Source organism: Phascolarctos cinereus, unplaced genomic scaffold (genome assembly GCF_003287225.1).
Source record: "Phascolarctos cinereus isolate Bilbo 61053 unplaced genomic scaffold, phaCin_HiC Scaffold_5;HRSCAF=322, whole genome shotgun sequence".
Classification (NCBI taxonomy): Eukaryota; Metazoa; Chordata; class Mammalia; order Diprotodontia; family Phascolarctidae; genus Phascolarctos; species Phascolarctos cinereus.
The window spans coordinates 275,321,489-275,346,892 of record NW_027555958.1 but is presented as its reverse complement, the minus strand read 5'-3'; the positions used below and the strand labels follow the sequence as shown (position 1 = coordinate 275,346,892).

The 25,404-nt window shown below is 35.4% G+C and overlaps 1 protein-coding gene across 2 annotated transcripts in view; it reads right to left on the bottom strand.

Annotated features, from left to right (window-relative positions):
- The window catches only part of HELZ (helicase with zinc finger), a 288,871-nt gene that overhangs the window by 43,387 nt on the left and 220,080 nt on the right, over positions 1-25,404 (bottom strand). For both annotated transcript variants that reach the window (XM_021000986.2, XM_021000987.2), the window contains exons 23-26: positions 9,952-10,003; positions 8,973-9,163; positions 6,678-6,885; positions 4,308-4,384 (exon numbers count right to left, since the gene is read on the bottom strand). In XM_021000986.2, coding sequence (XP_020856645.1) covers positions 4,308-4,384; positions 6,678-6,885; positions 8,973-9,163; positions 9,952-10,003 — 528 coding nt within the window. The remainder of the gene's footprint in view (positions 1-4,307; positions 4,385-6,677; positions 6,886-8,972; positions 9,164-9,951; positions 10,004-25,404) is intronic.

Below are 25,404 nucleotides of genomic sequence, written 5' to 3'. Positions count from 1 at the left end.
TGGAACTATGCACAAAGTGCTCCAAAATTGTGTGTACTCTTTGACCCAGCAAGACCACTACTAGGTCTGTACCTCAAAGAGATCAAAGAAAAAAAGAACCTATTTGTACAAATTTATAGCAGCTCTTTTTGTGATGGCAAAGAACCAGAATTTGAGGATATGCACATCAATTAAACTGGGAAATGACTGAACAAGTTGTGGCATATGATTATGATGGAAAACCACTGCATTACAAGAAACAGTGAACGGGGCAGCTAGAAGTGGATAGAGCACTGGCCCTGGAGTCAGGAGGACTTGAGTTCAAATCCAGTCTCAGAACAAACACTCGACACTTACTAGCTGTGTGATCCTGGGCAAGTCACTTAACCCCAATTGCCTTATATAAAAAGAAAGGAAGGAAAAAAAAGGAAGAAAAAGGAGGGAAGGAAGGAAGGAAGGAAGGAAGGAAGGAAGGAAGGAAGGAAGGGAGGGAGGCAGGGAGGGAGGGAGGGAGGGAGGGAAGAATGTTTTCAGAAAAGCCTGGGAAGACTTATATGACCTGACATAGTAACAGCAATTTTGAACAATGATCAACTGTGAGTGACTTAGCTATTCTGAAATAAGACAATTCGGAAGAACTTATGATGAAAAATGCTATCCACCTCCAGAGAGAAAATTAATAGAGTCTGAGTGCAGATTGAAGCATAATTTCTTCATTTTAGTTTTCTTACTTTCTTTTTGAGCAACATAGCTAATACGAAAATATGTTTTGCATCATTTCACATGTGTAATTGTTATTACATTTTTTGCCTTCTCAATAGGTAGGAAACGGTTCTGAAGGAGGAAGAGAATTTGGAATTCAAGAATTTTTTAAAAGAACATTAAAAATAAAAAATAAATTTACTGTAAACTTTTTTAAGTTAAAAAAAATTAAAGAGAGTACAACTCTCAATTATTCAAGGACTATTACTGCCACTTATAAATTACTCAGTACCCTTGCTTTTTTTTTTTCTTTTTTCTTCGTGATTATGACTTCTGGCCATGCCACTGCTGATTAGCAATAAAGACAATGTAAAGGCAGGGAGAAAAGAAATGAAACTAGTTCATTTTGTAAATAATACTCAAAATTAGATAGTACTTTAAGGTTTGTAAAGCACTTTACATATACTATATCATTTGATCTTTTTTTTTTTACTATTTATTACCCTTCTACAAGGCACTTAAAAAATTACTCAAGTGAGACTTAAAGATTATTAGTGAGTTTTCAGCTTAACTCTACTTTGGTCCTCAATGAGCACAGAAAATCAAAATCTGGAGCTTCACTGAAAAGTAATGAATCATCAGTATGTTTTCTACTGACCTCCAGGACACTTCCCTTATTTCCTCAGTGAATTTAGTCCCTGCATCAGTCTTTCTCTCCTCCTCAATTACTACCACCATACAAAGGTACTTCAATCTACCTATTAATACTCATTAAAACACACTAACCTCCCAGCTCCTCAACTTACTCATTTCATACAGCTTATTCCACTCCATCTCAGGCACAAAGATACTGCCATCATCCACATATGCACAACTTCCATGTTCGTGAACTCTGAAATTCCCTTATCTGATCAGAATCTACTGTCATTCTACCTCTCCCTCTGCTTTGAAACCCCAAATACTGTTCTTCTTCCATATTGTGCCCTCCAATGCTTTGAACCTTCAGTTTTTTCCCAGGCTATCACCCCTGCACTAGCTATACTTTCCTCTTTTTCCGATCTTGAACTCCCTTTGGTGAACCAGTTCCATGTTATAGTGTTCTTTTTCTTGAGTCTTTTACCCCCTTATCATATCACTGATATTGCCCTTCCAAACTTTGGCCTTGGCTCACTGTCACTATCTGGTATATATGCTGCTGCCTAAAGCTGAAGAAAATCACAAAACTGCTTATCGGGACCACTACAAATTTATGTCACACAACCTCAATGGGGCCCTCACTGCTGCCAGGCAATTCTAACGAGCTCATTATCCTACTCAATACAGCTGTTCTTTCCAAAACTTTTCACCCTCCTCAAAACTCTCCCCCTACTCTCTCAGTTGAGTAGTTTGCCTCACATTTTACAGAAAAAATTGAGGCCATTAGCCATGAGCTCAGTCTTCTCATATCACCCATATGCCTTTGACCACTATTTGTTCCTTTACCCTTATCTCACATTAAGCAGCAGCCCTTCTCCTTGCCAAGGAAAACCTTCTACCTGTACAAGTGATCTCATTCCATCCTGCTTTCTCCACCTCTATCATTTCCACTCCCACTTATCTTCAATATCTATCTAATGGCTGCTTCATTACTGCTTCTACACATACCCATATCTCCTTTACCCTCAAAAAATCTTCAAATGACTTGTCCATTCCCAACTAACTACTGTCCTATCTAACTCCTTCTTTCTTTGGCTAAACTCCTTAAGAAGGCCTTAAACAGACAGTACCTTCACTTCCTTTCTTCTCATTCTCTGCCATTTGGCTTCCAATTTCATCATTTGACTGATATTGCTCTTTCCAAAGTTGCCAACAACTTTTTAATTGTCAAATCTAATGGCCTTTTCTCAATCTTCAAAATTTTGAGTTCTCTGTAGCCTTTGACACTGTTAATCACCTTCTTCTCCAGTGATTTTCATGACTAATTTCCTGGTTCTTCTCCTAACTCTCTGAGTGCTCCTCTGAGTGTCTCCTTTACTGGATCTTCATCTAGGTCATGCCAACTAATATAAAGGGTCCTGCAAGACTCTGTCCTGGGCATTCTTCTCTTCTCCTTCTATACTATTTTGCTTAGTGACTGCAACCCCTCCTATGGATTCAGTTCTCACCTTTATGCAGATGATTCTCAAATCCAATTATCCAACCCTAACTTCTCTCCTGATCTCCCAATCCCACATCTCCAACAGCTTAATCTACTCTAATAAGACACCTCAAAGTGAATATCCTATAGACATCTTAAATGCAACATGTCCAAAACTGAAGTCATCAACTTACTTTAAAATCTTACCTTAATATTCTGCCCCATACCCTTTCTGACTTCCCTATTACTGTGGAGGGTACTACCATACTCCTACTGATCCAGACCTAAGCATCATACTCTACTTCTCATTCTCCCTCACGCCCTTTAGCTAATCTTTGGCCAAGTCTTGTCATTTCTACCTTTATGACATCTACAATATATTCCTCCTTCTCTCTTCTGACACTGCCACCACTCTGGTGCAAAACCCATTTGCAAAATAAACCACCTCTCAACTAGACTATTAGGCTACTGGCTGACCTCCCAATTTCAAGTTTTTCCCCACTTCACTCTATCCATCCACTTGCCTGCCCAAGTTATTTTCCTCAAGTGTAGGTCTGGCTATATCTCCTTCCCTCTTATCACTATTAAATAAATTCCAATTACTTACTGTTATCTCCTGTATTAAATACAAAATCCTGTTTGGCACTGAAAGATCTTCATAACATGGCCCCTTCCTATATTTTCAATCTTCTTACATTTCACTCCCTCCCACATACTCTATGGTCCAGATACATGCCCTAATTGCTATTCTTTATACATAAAACTCCAACTACTGTCCCCATGTCTTTGCACTGTTATCTCCCATCTCTGGAATTCTCTCCCTCCTCATCTCAGCTTTTTAGTTCCTCTGGCTTCTCTCAAAACTCAGCTCCAATCCGATCTTCTGTAGGAGGCCTTTCCCAGTTCTCCTAGCTTTTAGTTCCTTGCCCTCTGGGATTACCATCGTACTTACTTAGAAGATGTAGAATGTGAGCTTAGTGAGCTCCTTGAGGACAGGGAGTATTTTTCCTATCCTCATCCCTCAGCCCTTAGCTTGTCATATAGTAAGCACTTAATACATGATTTTTGATTGCCTAAAATGTGTTATCTTCAAAGGATTATCTTTCCACTCTCTCCATTAGAATTGTCCTCCATTCCCCAAAATGATTCTCAGCAATGATCACGCTTGGCTATAATCAAAGAAGTAAAAAATTAACAATGTAACTAGGGATAATCTTGATCAGATTTTTTATACTAAGAATACTATACCCTCATGCTTTATGTTGCCATGGCAAATCCTGATATTTACAAGTGCAACCCTAAAGGATAAAAGATGAAAAGACTACAATAGCCAACCAAAAATATTAAAAAATATATATATCAAGGGTGACACCCTCTAGAATAGAGCCTACTAAGTAGTTCTAATGTAACAAAGATATGAAAATGCTTGGGAATAAGAGTAAATGAACGTTCACACAAGATAGTATGATAGTCAAAAGCAAAATTCATTTATTAAATGTATACAGCATACCTGTTTGGATTCTAGAGGCTTTTTCTCTGGAGTACGAATTTTATTTACTTCAGGTCCCAGATTAGGATCACTTTTACCTTTTAAAAAAAAGACAATGAAACCACTGTTTTCATTTATATGTAAAATTAAACTACTTGTAATTACTCATAAGTTCCAGGATTATTCTCACTTCCTACTTCAATTTGGTTCTTTTGATTTTTTTTTGAAGTTGTACTTTCTTGGCTAAATTACAAAACAATGTAAATCTTTAATTAAAGCAAATCCCATTATCAAAGTCTGAATCATAAAGAAGTATAACATTAAAGCATAAAACTGTACTAGGTAAAACAGCAAATTTCCCCAAACCTACAGCACATTCATTACCTTGATTCCATTTGAACAGAATTTTAGTTCCTTCGCAAATGCTTAGTGTTTTAAAAATGTATTATTATATTTCATTAATTCCAAAGAATGGGTTCAATTGACAACAAAGTATCTATTATATCTTAAAGTGAATACAATTTATATTAAGGAGTAATGATTATAAATCTATAAATAAATGGATACTAATAAATGAAATAAGTAAACTAATTTTAAATTACAAATCTCAAAAAGCCCAAATTTCATGAGTATCCCAAACACCAAAGTCCTTTAATAGGTGAGCCTTACCTGAAGGTCATTTTAAGTCCATTAAAAAATCTTGAACTTATTAATGGTTTTCTTAGTATCTAGAAAACTTTCTAGATTATAAGGCAGTATTTTAAGTATTATTATCACCATTTAACAGAAAAAAGCAAGGCATTAAGAGATTTAGTGCCTTGTACAAAGTCACAGTCAATAAGTGGCAGAGCCATGACAACCTTAGATTTTTGAAGCACGGAAAACTCTACTGATTTTAATCTGAATTTTCCTCTTTCAATATCCTAAAATTCTGTAGGAGAAATTATTTTGTACTTTTTACATAATAAAAGTCATACTTCTCATGACTAGATTATTTCAAATTTCATATTAGAGAACACTACAGTAAAGAAGTTTTACTGTTCAATTTTTATTTTTTGTTAATTCAAAGTGCTTGGTCATGTTTTCTCCTTAAAACTTTAAACAATGACTTAGCTCAAAGAGAATCAAATTTGCATGTGTTTGGGCATTACAAATGAGCACAAAATTATACAATTTCAGAACTGCAAAGAATTTGAAAGATCATCTAATCCAATTCCCTTGTTTTACAGATAAGAAACTGAGGCACAAAGAACTTAAATGACTGTAAGCCAGGTCTTTTTCAGTTCAAGGAAAATATATTTTGAGGGAGATGGAAACCCTTTTGACACCTTCCATTCCTGTTTTACTTCTGACTCAGCAGGAATCTTCTAAACAAAAACTTCCTGTCAAGTTGTCAATGAGTCAAACTTACATTGGTTTATTATGCTTTATCCCTCCAGGTCTAGGGGAATTCCGGCATTATTTGTGGTAACCTAAAATTTCTTTCAGCATTTTTTGATAGACCAGAATCACTTATATGATGAAAAGTTCCCTTCTGTCTTCCTGACTCAATTGAATAATTTTGCAAGGATCAAGCAACAAAAAGATGAATATCAAGTATGGTTCTAAGACAACATACCACTTAAACAAAATAATAAGAAATCAATTCCCCCAAACTTTTTAAATTCTTAAAAGAAACATAATCTTTATGTAAACTTGGCCTTGAACTTTGTCTTCTTAAATACATTTCTTCATAACTCAATTTTTAATTAAAAACAATAACCTTAGAAAAATAACTATATAACAAAGTTAATGAATCCCTAATGGCTAAGGTTTTTTTTTTGAAGGGTGGGGAGATTTCTTTTGAGTCCACTATAGATACTCTAATAGTTACTAATGTATTCTTAAATTAATGTTACATATGACATTATTAGATAGCAACTATAATAAAGCAATGCAGAGTTCCTGACTTTTAAAAGAACAAGGAACTTTTGTTTTATATTTCAAAAACTGTTCTAGATATCACTATAAAAACAGGGCTTTTTGGTAGAGCAAGGCATTTTATAATGGAATTTAATGTAATTTCAAAAATCAGGGTAAAAAATAAAATGGATGTTTTCTTCTTCCTTAAAATTCTCAGATGCGACCATGACCTGATTAAAATAACTATCTTAAATCAGTTACTGTTATGTAACTCTAAAAATATCTAAAAGAAGAATTTGGTTTTTCTGCCTCAAATTTTAAATGCTGAATACTGTAAGCATTTAAAATGTAAATGTTAAATACCATATCCGAGGACACCCCCTATCTAGCATAACTAATGGGTTCTCTAAAGGAATTTTCTAGTTGGTAGTTATTGACATGCTCAGCCCATATCCTACTTATGATTTGAGTATGGGAAAAACAACTCACCATTTCGATTTTGTTCATGTTGATCCTTTTCCTGATGCTGAATTTGCTGTTGCCCTATACTAACTGGTGAATGATGTCCAAGGCCATATGGTATAGGAGACCCCCGTCCATGCGACTGCAACAGGTTCATATTATATGCCATCGCTGCCTGATGTGTAATGATTCGAGGGTCAACTGCAAACCTACCCTGGTACCCTGTCCATGGTACCTATGCAATTAGAAGAATTAAAATGATTAAATCTATTTCAAAAGATTGCAGAAGACAAACTATTCCAGTGGTATTGGTAATGGGAAGAAATATCAGGGGTAAGTATCAATTCTAACAGAGAGAATAACTACAAACTTCTCATGACTAGGCAGAATTTGCTGAATGACTAGCATACATTGCATCATAAAGAATAGCCTAATACATTTATTGGCCAAGAAATTATATGGCTGACACACCATTAATGCATAAATAAAATCTGGAATTGTATAAACTTAGAGAACGGAAATGTTTCAAATTCACCTTCATTATCATTCTATATTTTGGAGTCATTTCTTCTCATCAGATTATATGCAAAGATTACCTTGAAAAATGTTGTATCATAATCGTAGCTGGTCATTGGGCTGTGTGTCACTTACGTGAAAAAAGAAAATTTAGTCTGGTGGATCCCTAACCATCTTCAAAGTAATCATCTAATTTATACATGAATTTATATGTAAATAAAATTAAAAACTCATTTCCAGTAGGTAAAACTCAAAACCATTATTCCTCCTACAAGTATTACTGATTTTGCCAACTGTAATACATGTTAGATTACAAAATCTGAAAACTTATTTTAATAGATGGACAAATTATCCCTGCGTATTAACTCAGAATGAATGAGAAACCTACAAAACAACTGCTCATTTTATTAAACCTAACTGTTAAACGTAGACTACTATTAACAAAAGCTTCTTTGGCCTAGTAAAATAAATCTTAGTCCTAAGGGACTTACTATTTAACACAGATGATGTTTACTGCTGCCAGACTGTGATAAGAAACAACTCCGGTGAATTCTAAAGTATATAGTTACTGTGTATGAACTGCATACTTCATGACAGTTATTCTCATTAGATACCTGAAGTATGACATCTGGCCAACTTGACAAAAATGTTTGTATCTGAGCAGCTTTATTTTTTTCAGGGAGAAGTAGAGGGATGGAGAGCAACAGAAGAGAAATTTGGCAATACTTTCTCATGATGAATTACAGCAACTACTTGAACTTATAGGTACTTGCTATAAATGAAAGAAAATATATCATCTTGGCTAAATCCCTAGATCTGGCCATATGGCAGCTGGAACAGCAAATCAACTAAAATTACTAAAATATGCTAAGTCTCAAAGGAAATTGAAATGGTTTAAAATGTATTAGGAAGGGCTGATATATCCTACCAAATCTCCTTAAGTATCCTTCAGGTATGGCATTGAGATCTCAAAAGTCTATACCCATAGAAAAGGTAGAGCTATGCTTTCAAATAGCTGTAAGACATAATAAAGTATGGTATTCCTCAAATAAATTTGAGTCCAAGGTAGAATCTGAAGCCTCTTTGGAAGGTAAAGCCTTCTCAAATGACCTTTATTCCTTAGGAGTTTTTAGTATATAAAAAAGATAAATCTCCACCTGTGAAGTTCTATAGAAGCAAACAAAAGCACCACTTTCCAAAACAGGAGACTAAATCACAGGTTTCACTAGCCTCTAGTCAAATCAACCATGGTAAGAAATGTTTTACAAGGACCTCTTCTTCAGAAATGACTCATTCCTCTCTTTCCTCCAAATATGCTAATGACAAATTGTGAACAACGAACAATATCTTTTATGCCATGTTAAATGACTAAAAGCTCAAAGCTTTATCCCAATACCTCATTCTGGCGAGAAGACAACCCTGGATTCTCCAAGTACAATCCAGCAGTGAGAACTCTGGCATTTCCTGAAAAGGTGGAAAACCTTGGGAGTACCAGGTGGGCAGCCTATTAATCAAATGACTAGCTTAGCTAACTTCATAGAGCTTTATCACCAGAATTTTGTCTATGAGATGTGGAATTGTTTTGGCCACAACAATTCCTGAAGACCATAAACTAAGGCAACTAAGATTAGCAATCTGTGTGGTAGAGTGAATTCCTACATGGATGAAATCATGGCTCTTCTGTAGTAAAGATAACAAAATAACTAGAGTTTGAACCTGAATAAGCATGGTTCAGGCCCTGTTCCTACTTTGATATTAATTAGTATTTATTTTAATAAATAGCAAATATCTAAAATCTATACTTACAGGTAAAGGCACAGACATAACCACATTTCCTCCATAGACAGCAGGTACATAAAGAATACTAGTCCCAGTGTGAGGATCTATCCTTTGAACAGGACTAGGAGACTTTCCCACATTTGGGTGAGGTCCAAGAGGGGAAGGAGGAGTATATGCTCTAATAGGATTGCCGATGAGTACTGATGGATTGGGTTGAACTAAAAATAAAGGGACAAGAAAAAAACACTAATTTAAAAAAAATTATTCCTCATTAATTAAAAAAATATTCATCCTAGAAGAGAGCTATTCAGCAATAATGCATTTTAAACATTGCATATTATATCTATGATTTGTCAGTTTGCCACTACAAGTTCTATATACATGCTATGTACGTTATAATGTTCATTATAACCATCTTAAGACAGGAGTAGCATATCAGTTACTATTCCCATTTGGGGAAAAGAGTTCTTTGAGAGAAATAACTATTAAGGAAAACGTTTTTCTTCAACCAGGTTAAAAAATTTTTCTAAGCAAACTTTAACTTATAAAAATAAACCTCATATAGAAATGAAATTTAGCAATTTATTATCTAAGTAACTTGCCCCCAGTATGCTTTGTTGTAATTTTAATTAAGTATATTTTGAAAACTGGTAAAACATGAAACATGGAGGACACAAAATACTTCAGAAAAAAACAAACAAAACCCTCTAAAGTGAAGGAAAAAAAGGAAGCTGAATGAATTGATTTCTAATTTTTCAAAACACTCATCTTTCCTGGCTCTGACACTTCATTAGTGGTTTCCCTCAAAACTCATGGTAAGTCTTCTTTTTAAAAATTTTCCTCTTTTTATATAACTGAAAAATACAAGTACACAAAAGGTCAAGCATGCTGCTCAAAGCAACTGGCATGTTTAATCCTAAGGTCTGTTTTCAACAGCCTGAAATTCAAAACACAAATACTCATATGAACAAAAGAAATTTTTAAAAATATCATAATGTTCACTTACCAATTCCTTCATTCTGGAAATGTTCACTCTGGTTATGATGGTGGCCTTTTCCCTTTAAAAAAAATTGTGCTTTGAAACTTGCTTAATTTTGGCAAAAATGTATCATTTCCTTCCCTATTCATGTACAAATTGAATGGAGGTAGCTATCATTAAATAACTAAAAGACATGAGAGTATCTTAAAAGATTGAGATTTCTCTAAGCTAGCTTTTTTTAATCTGTTTTAAACATTATGCCTAGTGAAAGTCACTTCTTGTCTTGGGGCCTCAGTTTCCTCATTTGTGAAATGAAGGCAATGGACTTCTAAGATAGCTCCTTAGCTATAATATTGTAAGTATATGTGAGTGTGTCTATAAAAGCAGAGATAACTAACATGGTGATATGAAAAAAATATTTAGTTTCTTCATAATTTCTGTATAAGTTCTGCAGGGATAAGATGGCACATCAAAAGATTCTTTTGCTGCAAAATGTCACCCTCTAATATTTCATAATGAGAACCTCAAAAATAATACAAACTAAGCAGTTTATGTTTATGATCTTCTGATAGTACTTCATGGTGTTTTAAAGTGTAAACTCTACAAGGTTAAGGACCATATCCGTTTTTTGTTGTTATTGTTGTTCAGTCATTTCAATTGTGTCCAACTCTTTGTGACCCCACTTTGGGGTTTTCTTGGCAAAAATACTGGAGTGCGGGGGCAGCTAGGTGGCACAGTGGATACAGCACCGGCCCTGAAGTCAGGAGGACCTGAGTTCAAATCTGGCCTCAGACCAAACACTTGACACTTACTAGCTGTGTGACCCTGGGCAAGTCACTCAACCCCAATTGCCTAAAAAAAAAAATACTGGAGTGGTTTAACATTTCTTTCTACAGCTCATTTTTACAAATAAGGAACTGAGGCAAACATGGTGAAGTGACCTGCCAGGGGTCACACACCTAGTAAGTGTCTGGGGCCAGATTTGAACTCATGAGGATGAGTCTTTCTGACTCTAAGCCTAATGCTCAATCCACTGAACCACCTAGATGCCCATATCTACTTGATCTATAATTAGTGTTTTCCAGTTAACATCTAAGAAGAACTGAAAGAAAAAACTCTAGCAATCACTCAAAATGGAAAAGAGTTCAACCACATAAGAAACAGACTTCATTGTAATCTCCCATTTCAAAACAGATGCCAATATAGCCTGGAAAAACCAGGATGGTAGGGGAAAAAGCTCTAAATAGTGACAAAATATATATACACATAATGAATACATTAAGAACATTATAATTATGAATAATTATTATAAATCAGATGATCTAGTAAGAAGGTGACTTGGGTGACATTTTCAGGTCACCTTAAAAACAAATACAACAACAATATTTTATGGTATTATACTTTTAATCTTTCTTTTTTTTCTGGTCTTATAAGTTTCCAAACCTACAAAAATCCTTGTTTAGAAAAAAACTTTAAAACATGATGGGGCAAAGGGTTAAGGGAAAGGACAATAACAGATTAGGAAACTATTTTATTCTGACTTTTTATTTTTTTTCCTGGTCTTTCAAGTCTCTAAAATAATCCAAAGATGATCATTTTATAAGTGAATGAGCTACATATACTCAATCAACAAGCATTTATTAAATACTTTATGTCCAACTCTGCGTTAGTTGCTAGAGATTTAAAGACATAAATGAAAATCCTTGCCCCTAAGGAGTTTAATTTTAATTAAAGAGATGACACATATAAGAACATACAAAATAAGGAAATACATAGTAATTTTAGTGGAAAGGCACTAGTAGCTGGAGGAATAAGGAAAGTCCTCATGTAGGAGATAGTGTTTGAAGTTTGAACAGAGTTTTGACAAAAGCTAGGGGACTCTAAGAGGCAGAGGTGAGGACTACAAAATCCTAGAAATAGAAGAAGAGCAAGGAGGAAAATTTGGCTTGACAGTTCAGTAGATGAATGGAAAGTAAAACATGATAAACCATTACTTAATATTAAGTTGAAGCCAGGGTGTTAAGGGCTTTAAATATCAAAAAATCAATTATAAAAAAGAAGAATTTATATTTGACCTTACAGGCAACTGAGAAACACTGGAACTTACTGAGCAGGGGAGCTACATGGTCAGACCTATGTTTTATGAATATCACTCTGGCAACTTGGTATAGAGGATGGATTACATAGGGGAGAGACCTGAGGCAAGAAGAACCATCAACAAGGTAAAGGCAATAAAGGACAGGAATTAGAATAGTGATTATGTGAGTGAAGAAAAGAGGACGGATGCAAGAGATTTTATGGAGACAGAAATGACAATATCTATCAGCTGATATGTGGTAAGGAAGTGTGAGGAGACAATGACAACTCCAAGGTTATAAACCTGGGCTGACTGTTTAAGATTGGTGATACTCTTGAAAGAAACAGAGAAGTTTGAAGAGGGGAAGGATTTTGGGAGAAAGACAGTTGAGTTCTGTTTTGGAAGTGCTGAGTTTGTGATACCCTTCAGTTAAAAAGTTGGTGATTCAGGACTGGAATTCAAAAGAGAAATTTAGGTCGGATATACAGAAGTGGGAGTCATTTGCATGGAGAGGATAATTGAATTAAGGGGAACTAATAAGAGCACCAAGTGAGAAAGTGAAGACAGAGGAAAGGGACTAGGACAGAACCTTAGGGGATACCTATAGTTAGTCAGAATAACAGGAATGAAGAAATATCATCATAACATGATGAAGAAAAGGAGACTAAGAACAACCAAACAAGTAGGAGAAAAATTAAAACATGTCCAAAAAAACCTAGAAAGGAGAGGGTATCCAGGAAGAAAAGGTGGTCAATAGTGTCAAATACAATAGAGAGGTCAAGAAGCAGCATGACTGAGACAAAGGTATTAGATATGACAGTCAAGAAATCATTGTTAACTTTTGAGAGAGCAATTTCGGTTGTTAATACATGACTAAATGAACAAGGTGAGAGTGTTTGAGAAAAGTACTAAAAATAAGCACTACAAATAATCATTCTCCCTCAAATTTTGTTCCTATAATCCCCAGCTCCCCCAAAACATTTCCTCCTGTAGCTTCAAAACTCATATACGGTACAAATAAAGGAGATAGGAAGATTTATAAGAATTGATGCACAGTGAACAAGCTAGGACTACGTACTAGTACACAGTAACAGAAATATTGTAAAGACAGTCAAATGTGCAAGATTTACCTATTCTGATCAAAACAATGATCTATGACAATTCCAGAGGACTCATGATGAAAAAATGCTATTAACCTCCAGAAAGAGAACTAATGAATTCTGAGTATACTAAATACTATACTATACTAAATACTAAAGTTTTTTTCACTTTCATTTTTTTTGCAACATTGCTAATGTAGAAATATGTTTTACATTACTTCATATATGAAAAAAATAGATAAATGTTAAAAATCAACAACAAGAAATTAAGGAGAAATGGTATATGTCCAATATTTATACATTAATGTGCTATATATTTATATTGGCTAAAGACCCAAGAAGGGCTATTCTTCAATAAGAAAGTACAATTAACTTTTAGCCAAAATACCATAATGCTTCAATTGTGCAAAAATCAAACTTTCAAAAATCTGAAGCATCTTGAGTAGAGCTGAACTCAAAAGTTGGTAAAAGAAGAAATCACCTTTGGCAAGAAAGATGCAAACCCCTGAGTAACAAATAACCAAAGATAAAAAGCACTGAAGAGACAAAGACTACATCTGATGTGCTATAAGTGATCTTTTTTTTTAACAACAAAAGCAAAGATGCGCTTATTGTTTATCAGTGCCTACAAAAGTCAAGTTGCTTGGTTTAAAAAAAAAAGCTGAGAAAAACAGAAAAAGGATCAGGGGAAGGAAAGAGAAAACAGAAAATCAGAAAAGAAAGGCATCCAAGAACAAATATGGTAACGATTCAAAGCGGTGACAATAATTAGAACTGTTTATGGGAATAGTGAATCAAAGGCCTATTTTAAAATATGTTCTAGTAATATTGTGTAACTTTGAGTTGTGGAACTGAGTATCTGAGGACCTCAAGTTGAAGATCACTCAAAGGTCAATGAAATCACAGAATGTAAGGGCTGGTCAGGACCTTGGAAGTCATAAAATCTAACCTACAGAGGAAAGGAATTCTCACTATATATAGGTCCTCATTAGTGAGAATAATGAATCCCATGAAATGATCACATTATATTAATTTTCTTTACATATTTCCATTAGGCTGAAACCAAGTGCCATGTTTTACATGTTATGATAGCTCAAATAATGCAAATTTGAGTAACAAAAACATTTCACAGGATATAACACAGGTATGACATACCCGACAAATGATTATTCAAACCCCACTTAAAGACCTTGAAGGAAGGGAAACTTAACAACTCTCACTTTGAGATAGCTTTCACTGTTAGGAAGTTTTTCCTGATATCAAGCCTAAACTGGCCAGTACAGACACCATTCATTACTCCTGGTTCTGCCCTCTGGGACAAAAGAGAATAAATCTAGCTCCTCTTCCATGTGATAGCCCTTCGAATACTTAAAGACAGTTGTCACGTCACCCCAGAATGTGTTCTACGCTAAATATCCCCAACTCCTTCAACAAGTCCTTGTAAATAAGTCATGGGCTCAAGGCCTTTCACCACTGCAGCTGCCCTCCTCTGGATGTACTTCAGTTTACTAATGTCCTTCTTAAACTGTAGCATCCAGAGCTGAATGCAATATTCCAAATGAAGTCTGACCAGAGTGGAGTACAGTGGGATTATCACCTCCCTACTCTCAGAAGCTATACCTTGCTTAATGCAGCCCAGGAACACACGAGTGTTTTTGGTTACCACATCACATTGCTGACTCATGTTGAGCATGCAATCCACTAAAACCCTGATGTGCTTTTCTGAATAACTGTTCTATCCATGCTTCCCACCAGTTAGACTCGTGAAGTTAATTTTCTGTACCCAAGGGCAAAACTTAACGTTTATTTCTACTGAATGTTTTATTAAATTTATCCCAATGCTCATTTGGGCTGTCGAGATCCTTTTGGATCCTGACTCTGTCATCCAGTATGTATGATACTCGTTCCAGCTTTGTGACATCTACAAATTCAAGGAGCACACCATATACACTTTTATCCAAGTAACTGATTTTAAAAAAGTTAAATAGCACAAAGCTAAGCATAGATCCCTGGGGTACTCCATTGGAGACCACTTACTATACTGATAATGAATCATGAACTGGCCATCCAAACAGTTTTAAATCTGATTGTATTAGTCCCTAATGCAAATTTCTCCATTTTCTACATAATAAGATATTTTCCCTGTTATCCTTTCTGAATAATTCTGGAAGGCCAGAATTTTGCCAGGAATTTAAGTCAAACTTACTGACCTATAGTTGGCAGGCTCTTTTTTGAAAATCAGTACATTTGACTTTTTCCAATCTTATGGTAATTCTCCCATTTTCATGATCTTTCAAATATCAGTGACAGTGACTCAGTAATCACTTCAGCTCTGTGGGAATTGAATGAATCATACTGACTCCATCTTGTGACGCAGTTCTAAAGCTAGCTCATTCCTTTGTACTCAATTATGGGTCTAGTTCAATTTCTATCTTGTGAGAAAATTTTAATAAATTATGGGAATTGTGAGAAAACTTTATTCCATTATTTGAACCTAGCCCTGCATGGCTGGGTAGCTGGACCACCTCTACTTGTTGCTTAAAGACCCTTAACTAAGGACCATGTTATACTGACCAAAAACCCAATTAGATCCAAAACTTAATGTAAGAAGTTTTCTCACAGTTGAAGCAACCAATATGTGTTACCTGAAAACTGGCCCTGTACTGGTCAATTAATTACTGTGTTTCCTTGCTTCTTTGATTGAATACAGACAGCTGGGAAGGAGTAGGATACCCTGATATCAGGGAATTGCACCTGTTCACTTTCCCCCTCACAACTCATAAAGCCCCAAATCTTTGCTCCAATTAGAAATCAGACTGCCTAATCTTGTATCCTGTTTATATCCTGTTTTGTTTTGTTTTTTTAATGCATAAAAATTTGTCTCCCCCTGTATTCATGGTCCATTGCTAAGCTGAGGACACCTGGTCCTGATTTGTTATGCAATTAGAATGCACTGCTTAATAAACTGATATGCTCGGAAGCTCAAACATTTGTTTCCTCAGTTACTTCACATTTCACCCATCATCGCTAGTTCCTTCAGGACCCAAAGATGCTGTTCATCTGGGCCAGGTAACTTTAATTTACTAAGGGCATTTAGGCACTTTCTGACTTTGTCCTTAGTTATCTTGGGTATTAATTCTCTGTTAGTCATTTTTGTTCTGCCATTTTTATTACAAAGCTCATTCTCTTTTGCAGACAGAAACAAAATAATAATTAAGCAACTCTGCCTTCTCTATGTCATCAGTTGTCATTGTCAATCCATCCTAAACAAAGGTTGTATCCCTTCTGGGAGCCTCCTTTTTCTCCCAATATAGCTAAAACAAACAAATTTTAATCTCTGCCTCAGTTTCCTTAATTATAAAATGAGGATAATAACAGCACCTGCTTCTCACAGTTGCTGTGAGGATCAAACGAGATATTTGAAAAGTGCTTAGCACAGTCCATGAAGGCACTTAATAAATGCTTGTTCCCTTCTTTTCATCACTTTAGCCCATTCTAAGTTTTTATACTCCTTAAATATTATTTTACAGAACCACAAAATACTCTTAAATTCATCTTCTATTACCTGGCCTTGCTTCCAACTTCCATATATTTCTTTTTTTAAATCTAAGAGAGATGCAGAGTAGATATGAGCAGTTTGTAACACATTACAAATAAGAAATTACACAGGAAAAGTAGCATAAAGGATGTGATCAGAGAAATATATGACTGAAAAAACAAAGATGGGCTAGTCATGTAGTGAGAAGGAGAAATAACCAATTGACAGTGAGTGTGCTCCACTCCTACCTGTGCCATGTCAAAAGAATGAGAGAAAGAATACCAGAATACTGGGCAGATCTCCTGTGGCAGGTATAGATAGGTTATGATGGACAAGCCAGGTATAGATAGGTTATGATCTTCATCTCTGCAAGTAGTACCCAAATTGATGACTGGGTTACTGGAGCACGAAAATAATTACTAACAGAGAAGAAACTAAGATGGAATAGCTTTGCAGCTTGGGAGGGAAGATATTTAAATCTCAATACCTCCATGGTCTCATAATAAAGATGCATCAATGAGAAGAAATTTCTGAAGTCTTTAAGTGGGGAAGATGAGCAAATAGTCATTTGGATCTCAGGAAATAACGTGTAAAAGACATATTTGCCACAGTACACCTACGTAGTGTGAATATGGGGGAAAAGGAGGAAAGGGCAGAGGAATTAAATGAAAGGACAAGATACAAATAATGCCCTGTTGAAGGCATTTCAACAATTACAGTTCAGTAACCTGGGGGTATATTAACTGTTTTACAGTATCTAACTAAACCAGTAGTGGGTGAAGAATTATGTACTACACATAAATCACAGAATACTGTGACTTAAGGATAATACATATGTATGTATTACAGATATATTGGGTATCTATTACAGAAGCCCTCCTATAACATGGATTTCAAACTTTCTCTAGTGAAAAAGGATCATAGGCTGCCCCTGGCAAAATATTTTTATAAACAACTTGCAGTTTATTAAGTTGTAGAAATTTGATAAGTATACAACATTCAGCTTTGTTGTTGTTCTTTCCTTTTACAATGATGTAGTCTTTATATATATATATATATATATATATATATATAATATATATATACATATATTCTCCTTCTAGTTCTGTTTACTTTACTCTGTATTAGTTCATAAGTTTTCCATTATTTTCTGAATTTTTCGGATTCCTTGTACACTACAGCACAGTATTCCTTTACATTTATGTGCCAACATTTGTTTAGATTAGAAAATGTCACTACCTGCTTTCAATTCCTTACTACCACAAAAAAGTATTGCTCTGAACATTTTGAATTATATAAAACCTTTCCTTCCTTCTTTGACTCCCTCACTTGGAATTTTGGACCAAAGGGTTATGAACATTTTAGCTGATTTCTTAGCATAATTCCATATTGCTCTCCAGAATTTTTATTGCCCAAGTCACAGCTCTAACACTGTATTAATGTGCATGTTTTTCTATAGCCCCCACAAAACTGGCTCTCTCATCTTTGACAATTTTGGGGGGTGTGAAATAAAATTTCAGGGTTGATTTGATTATTTAACATTGCTTAATATTAGTGATTTAGAGCAATCTTCCATATAATTTTAATAGTTCAGAAACCTGTTGAGAACTGTTTGTTTTTATCCTTTGACCACTTATCCATTGCAAAAAAGTTCTTAGTCTTTAATATATATATATATATATATATATATATATATATATATATATGAATTCTCTTATCAAAGATATTTGATACAAAGATTTTTTTTCTCAAATGACAGATATATTGGTTGTTTCTCATGCAAAATCTTTTCAATTTCATGTAACTGAAATCTTTTGTTGATGAACTCTAGCCCTGTTAAGAATTCTACCCCCAACCACAACTGTTAAAGGTACCTAATCTAGTTCTCTTCTAATTTTTATCACGTTTCCTTTTATATGCAGAATGTGTATCCACTTTGAGTAAAGAACCCTTGCTCAAGATGACCTCATAATTCCTATGAATTCAATTATCACCTCCATGAAGATGACTCCCAAATCTATACATCTAGTCCTAATCTCTCTCCTCAACCTCAGTCCTGCATCATAGGATCATAGATTTAGACCTGGAAGGGACCTCAGAGATCATCTAGTCTAATGTCCATAAAGTGAAGTGACCTACCCAAATTCAGTGCTCCATCCACTACACCATGCTGCCAACCAGTCTGACGGGAAACTCTATCTGAATGTCCCAAAGGTACTTTAAGCTCAATATATCCAAAACCAGAATTCATTATCTTCTCCCCCCAAAGCTGCCCCCTCACAAATTTCACTATAGCTTTAAAATGTTCTATTTAAGCAAGCTGTATTAATGTGTGCGTGTGTGTGTGTGTGTGTGAGCGAGTGAGTGAGTGAGAGAGAGAGAGAGAGAGAGAGAGAAATGAGTAACTGAATAGATATCAATGCATTATGTCTCTAATTTTATGAGGTCAGAAAAATGAAGAAACTGCCTCAGCCAACAAATACTTGATCTACTCAGTGAGTATAGCAATAAGGCACCCAATAGCAACACACATGTAGGCTATAATTTCATTTACAAATCTTGCATAAGAGAGGAGCAAAGATTACAACAAAAACCATTAGAGGAGAAAATAAATTTTTAAATGGTTTCTTGTGAAACGCAATTAAGCCACATCACCAGAAGGACTTTTAAAGATGAAACTGGAAAGACAAACTAATGACAAACTGAAAAAAAATCAATATTTCTATAACAATATTTTCTTAATAAATTAGAAGGGAGCCTCCACATATGGCATCTACTATCACTGTCCTAGATATGCTTCATGAGGAAGGTGAAATGGCAAAATGAAAACAAATGAAGGAAAAACATATGGACCAGGCCATGCTTGAGGCTACAAAACTGAAGTCAGTAAGGATTTGATTCTCAAGATATCTGAAAGGAGGGAAGATACTGAATGACTAGAAAAGGAGAAACTTACTACTAAACAGACAGAATTAAGAGGATATTGATAACTACCAATCCACAAGCTTACCTTCCTATCTCCACAAAATTTTTATAAAAATGATCAGACAGTTGATAGCTTGCATTTCTTCACTGTAGAAAATATTCACAAATTACATCCTATCTTAACAGACCACAATTTTACAATCACATAATTGCCTGAAATGTGCAGAGACAATCTAATCAATCAAAAAGCATTTATTTAGGGCATATGATGTATTAGGCATTGTGCTAGGCACTAGAGATACAAAGACAAAAAGGAAACAGTAAGCATAATCACATATAAATAGATACAAAATAAATGTAAGGCAATTTTTTTTTTGTAGGGAGGTGCTAGCATTTGGAGCAATCAAGACAGGGACAATATAGGAAATAGCACTTGATCTGAGCTTTGAAGGACCCTAGGGATTCTAAGAGGCTGAAGGAAGTGCACAGGCTTGAAGGAGAACCTATATGAAGGCACTGAGATTGGAGATGGAATGTCATGTGTGAACAGGAGTGTGCTGGCAAATGTTTAACAATCGATTCCTGCCCCTCCCCCAAAAAGAGGACATATGACATACTTTTGTTTAATTTGTCTTATCTGACCACAATCTATTGGTTTTTTTACCTCTCCCTCTGTCTTCCAGTACCAAACCCTGGTTCTTCATCCACACTGTGACCTCCAATCTCTTCACCGTACAGTTCTGTTCCAGACTATCACCATGCACTAGCCACACTCATCTTTCCCTCCCAAACCTTCTGCCTTTTCAAACTTCTCTACTATTTTCAAGGGCACCACCATGCTCCTAGTCCTCCAGCCTCAAAATCTAGATGTCATCCATGACTCCTCACTATCATTCACTGTACACTGCTCCCATCCAATCTGTTGCCAAAGCTTGCAGATTTCACCTCTCTAACAACTCTTAAATAGGTCTCTTTCTCTCCTCTACCTCCCGGGATCGTTGGGAGAATAAAACGAAATATTTATAAAGTGCTTTGCAAATCTTAAAGTGCTATATAAATGCTATCACTATTATTATCATTATTAACCATTTATTAAGTGCCTATTATCTGCCAGACACTATGCTAGAAGGGGACCAAAAAATGGAAACAATTCCTTTTCTCAAGGAGCTCATATCTTAAAGCACTAAACGTGCTTTAAGAGGGCAAAGTGAAAACAGAAAGAATCCACTGATCACCTCCTGAAAGAAATTCCAATTTGAAAAGAATAAAAGGAGCTAAAATCGAGAGATTAAAAAATGAATGCCTGGAACAAGAATAAACAGCTTTAAACAAAAAGTAAGCAATTTATCTCAGTAAACTGAAGGAAAAAACTAGAAGAACAGAATTTAATTAATTCAATAAGACAACAATAAAAAAAAAGTTAAAACATTGAAAAATTAGAACAAATGAAATATTACCAAAAACAAGTGTTCTTAAAAATAAGAGATCATTTCAGAATCATTGGTCTCCCTTAAAATTGTGACCTAACCAAAAAAACCTAGATAGTTCAAGAAATCATGAGAGAAATGCCAAAAGTATTAGAGCCAGAGGGCAAAGTGAAAATAGAAAGAATCCACTGATCACCTCCTGAAAGAAATTCCAATTTGAAAAGAATAAAAAATGCCATAGCCATAGTTTTCAGTTTAAAGAACAAATACCACAAGCACTCAAATATCCAAGGACCACAAAAGTCTTAACAACTAGTACACAGAAAGAAAAGGAAATCTTGGAATGATATTCTCAAAGGCAAAAAGGCTTACAATTATACAATAACTTATCTTGCAAAACTGAGTATAAATATATGAGAGTAAAAATGGATTTTCGACAAAACACTTCTTAAAAGCATTCCTGTTAAGAAAATCAGAGATGGGCACAATCTTTGAAAAACAAACACAAGAAGTCAAGAGAAATTTAGAAACAGACCAATATTTGAGCAATTTCTGAGGCCAGAATGATGATCAAGTATTTATATCCTGAGGGGAGGAAAAAGATCATTGTTCCTTTAAAATTCTTCTGCTTCCTAGAGCCAAAAAGGAAACAAAGAAAGACAAAATTTAGGATCTGGGTAGAGTTTTGTGATGTTTAGTTTGATTAATTCAATTTTGCTTTAAGTTTCAATTTCTTTCCCTTTTACCTCTTCCTCCATCACACACTACAAAAGAAAGAAAAGCAAAGCCTGTCACAAATATGTATACTCAAGCAAAAACAAACTCCCTCATTGGCCATGGTTTGTTGTTGTTGTTGTTTCATGCTTCAGTCTGCATTCTGAGGCCATCACTTCTCCATCTAGAAGTGGGCCCATTTGTTTGATTGACTGACTGAACCTTCCATCCATTCCTAGAATCTTTGTGGCCAAACCATTCCTTTTTTCTAAGGTCCCAGTTATGATTATTTTAGAGTTAACTCTTTCTAAGAGGATTTTATCTAACTCAAAGCATTCACTGTAGTAGGAGATTTTTCTTTTTGCTTATATCTACAGCTTCAGTTCTTACATTAAGACTGTACCAGGGCCAAGCTTTGTCTATACATTTTCATCTGTTCCAGCAGAAATCATCCTTTCATAATCATCCTTTCTCTAACTCTTAATATCTCCTTTATTTACTCATTCATTTCAGATGGCCTATAAACATACTTATGCTGCCTATAAACATACTCACTAGGTCCTAAACTCCCTTCAAGTTTTCTTCCTACATCCCTTCTCCTTTGTACACCAAACTCCTATACAAAGCTCACTGCCTCCACTTCCCTTCTCACTAGACTCTCAATACTTTACAATCTGGCTTTCAACTTCATCACTCAACTGAAACAACTTCTTGTAATAATTGACAAATAAAATGGTCTCCTAATCCTTCTTGATCTCCCTGCAGCATTTGATGCTTCTAATGAGCCTATCCACCGGGATATTATCTACTCTCTCAGGTTTTGTGATCTTTTTTCTTGATTCTCCTCCAAATTTCTGACCATTAATTCACAGTCTCCTTTGTCAGACCATCATCTATGTCATGACCCCTACAATAATATTCCAAAGTTATACTAGACCCTCTTTTCTTCTTTTGCCTCACTACACATGAATCACTATATCTATACACAAATGACTGCTATATCTGTATATCCAGCTCTAGTCTCTCTCCTGAGCTCTAGTTCTGCTTCACTAACTGTTTACTAGACACTCCAGGTCCCATAGGCTTCTCAAATTCAATATGTTCACAACAGAACTCATTATCTTTCCCCTAACACCCACAGGTCTTCTGAATTTCCCTGTGTCTGTCAAGGGTACCATCATCTTTATAAACATTCAGGTTTCCAACTATATCATTATCCTTGACTACTTACTCTTCTTCCTCACAGGCAATCAACTTACAAATCTTACACCTACTTCCACTACATCTCTCAAATTTCTTCCCTTTTCTCTGTTCACAGAGCTACCACACTAGTTCAGGTCCTCAGCACCTCTTGCCTAGACTATTTCAGTAGCCTCCTAATTGACCTCCCTTCTCCCCACTCCAATTCATTCTCCACATAGCTATTAAAGTGGTATTCTTAAAGCACAAGTCTGACCACATCACATCCTTACCCAATAAATTCTAGTGGCTTGGGTTTTTGTTATCTCTAGGATCAATTACAATCTCCTGTTTTTCACTTAAAGCCTTCCACAACCTGGCTCAGTTTACATTTCCAACCTGATCCTACTTTACTACCCTTCATGCATTCTACAATCCACTCAAACTGATCTTGCTGGCCTTGCCACATAACATTTCATCCCCTATCTCCATGTCTTTCTAATGGCTGTCTCCCAAGCTTGAAATATATTCCCTCTTGATCTCTGCCTCTCAGAATGCCTAGAGTCCTTCAAAACTCAGGTTAAGTGTCACTTCTTCTATGAGGCCTTTTCTAATTCTATAGGATTCCCCAAAGTAGGTGCTGTCCTTCAGATACTCCTGTTTGCAGGTAGTACTGTGGGGATTACATTAAATGAACTTCCTAAATGTGATCCATAATCAACCCCAAGAGTGTGGTCTATTTGCACCAGAAAAACTTAATAGATTATGATGTGTGGTTACAAGAACAGATCACTGAGCTGGTCCACCAATACAATATCTGGAATATACACAATAAATGGATAATGATCTGGCCCAGAATTATATAACAAGAAGAGAATGGGCTGAAATGTGTTTTGCAAAATTATACACTGCTTTCTATAGTCCAATGTTTCTCCCTGAAACAATAACTCATCTCTTTTCTACCAATATTTTTCTGGTTATGCTCCATGACTGCATCATAGAATACCACAACTTCTGAAAAAAAAGTCAAAATTACACATTACCTAAAAAATAACAAAAAAAATTTTGTAGGTACAAAATACTGCAACAAATTATCAACAAGGAATTGAGTGTAAGAAGAATAGCAAATGACAAAAATGCCTTCAAAGAGACAAATGACCAAAAGAGAGGGTTGGCTTATCACACAGCAAGAACGTGAAATAAGAAATAGACAGTCTACATGCTGTATTAGTACACTTATAATATTGAGAGACCAAGAGAATAGTACCCAGGATGTTGGAAGAGTCCCATATGGACATATCAAATTGTCATAAGAAGATAAATCCTAAAAGATGGGAAAATGTGGATAGTCTACAGCCTGCACTTGAGGTGAAAGTACTAACATCAATGCAATCACAAATCCACGTAAGTACAATAGAACCATGAAGAGAAAGAGAAGGAAAAGGTATTTTTATTAGGTAACATGTTAGAAGACTAGATGTATAACTGAAGAAAAACAACTGGAATACCCTTAAGGTAAAGAAATATATCTTTCTTTTTTTTCAGAAAGCTGAATTGTAAAGTTATCTTACTTACCACAGCAGGGGTTTCAAGACTACTCTTACTTCCTGAATCCTTCTATACCACCTCTTCCCTCTCTCTCTCAACTAAAGATCTTTGCTCATATGTTGCACACACAGAAAAAAATCCATGTTGTTCACCAACTTATGCTCTTCACCTCTCATTCTTCTAACATCACTCTCCACTATTTGTACTTTCACTCCACTCTGATAATGAGGCAGTCCTTTTGCTTGTCCCTCTACATGGAATCTCGATCTAGTCCTCTCTTGTCTTCTCCAGTGGAAGCCCCCCCAAACCATCATCCTCATTCTCCTAATCATTAGTCACTCCCTATATACTTATTCTTTTTCTACCTCATACAAACATGCCTAAATCTCCATCCTTAAAAAAAAAATTCACTCTATTCTACCATGCTCTCCACTTATCTATCATCCTATATCTTTTCTCCCCTTCTCAGTTAAACTCCTTGAAAAAGCCATCTACATTCATTACCTCTACTTCTTGTTCTCTCACTCTTTTTAATTCTTTGTAATCTGGCTTCTGACTCCTTTGAACTAAAACCACTCTCTCTAAAGTTACCAGTGACTTCTTAAATGCCAAATTTAATAGCCTTTACTCAATCTTCATCCTTCTTGACTGACATCACTATAGCTTCTCACACTGTTGATCATCTCCTCCTCTTTGCCTTTGTGTGATTGTTCTCTCTTGATTCTCCTCCTACTTATCTAACCACTCCTCAACTTTCCTGGATCTTTATCCTCATCATGCCCACTAACATGGGTCCCCCAAGGCTCTGTCCTAGGCCCTCTATTTTTCTCCCTTGATACTTTTTCAACTGGTGATCTGATTAGGTCCTGAATTTTATGAATAAAACAATTAATTGTTCTCATCAATATTAAGGCTCTCCAAAAATATAACTTTTGGTAATTAGAAAATTTGATGATCCTAGTAGCTTCAAAG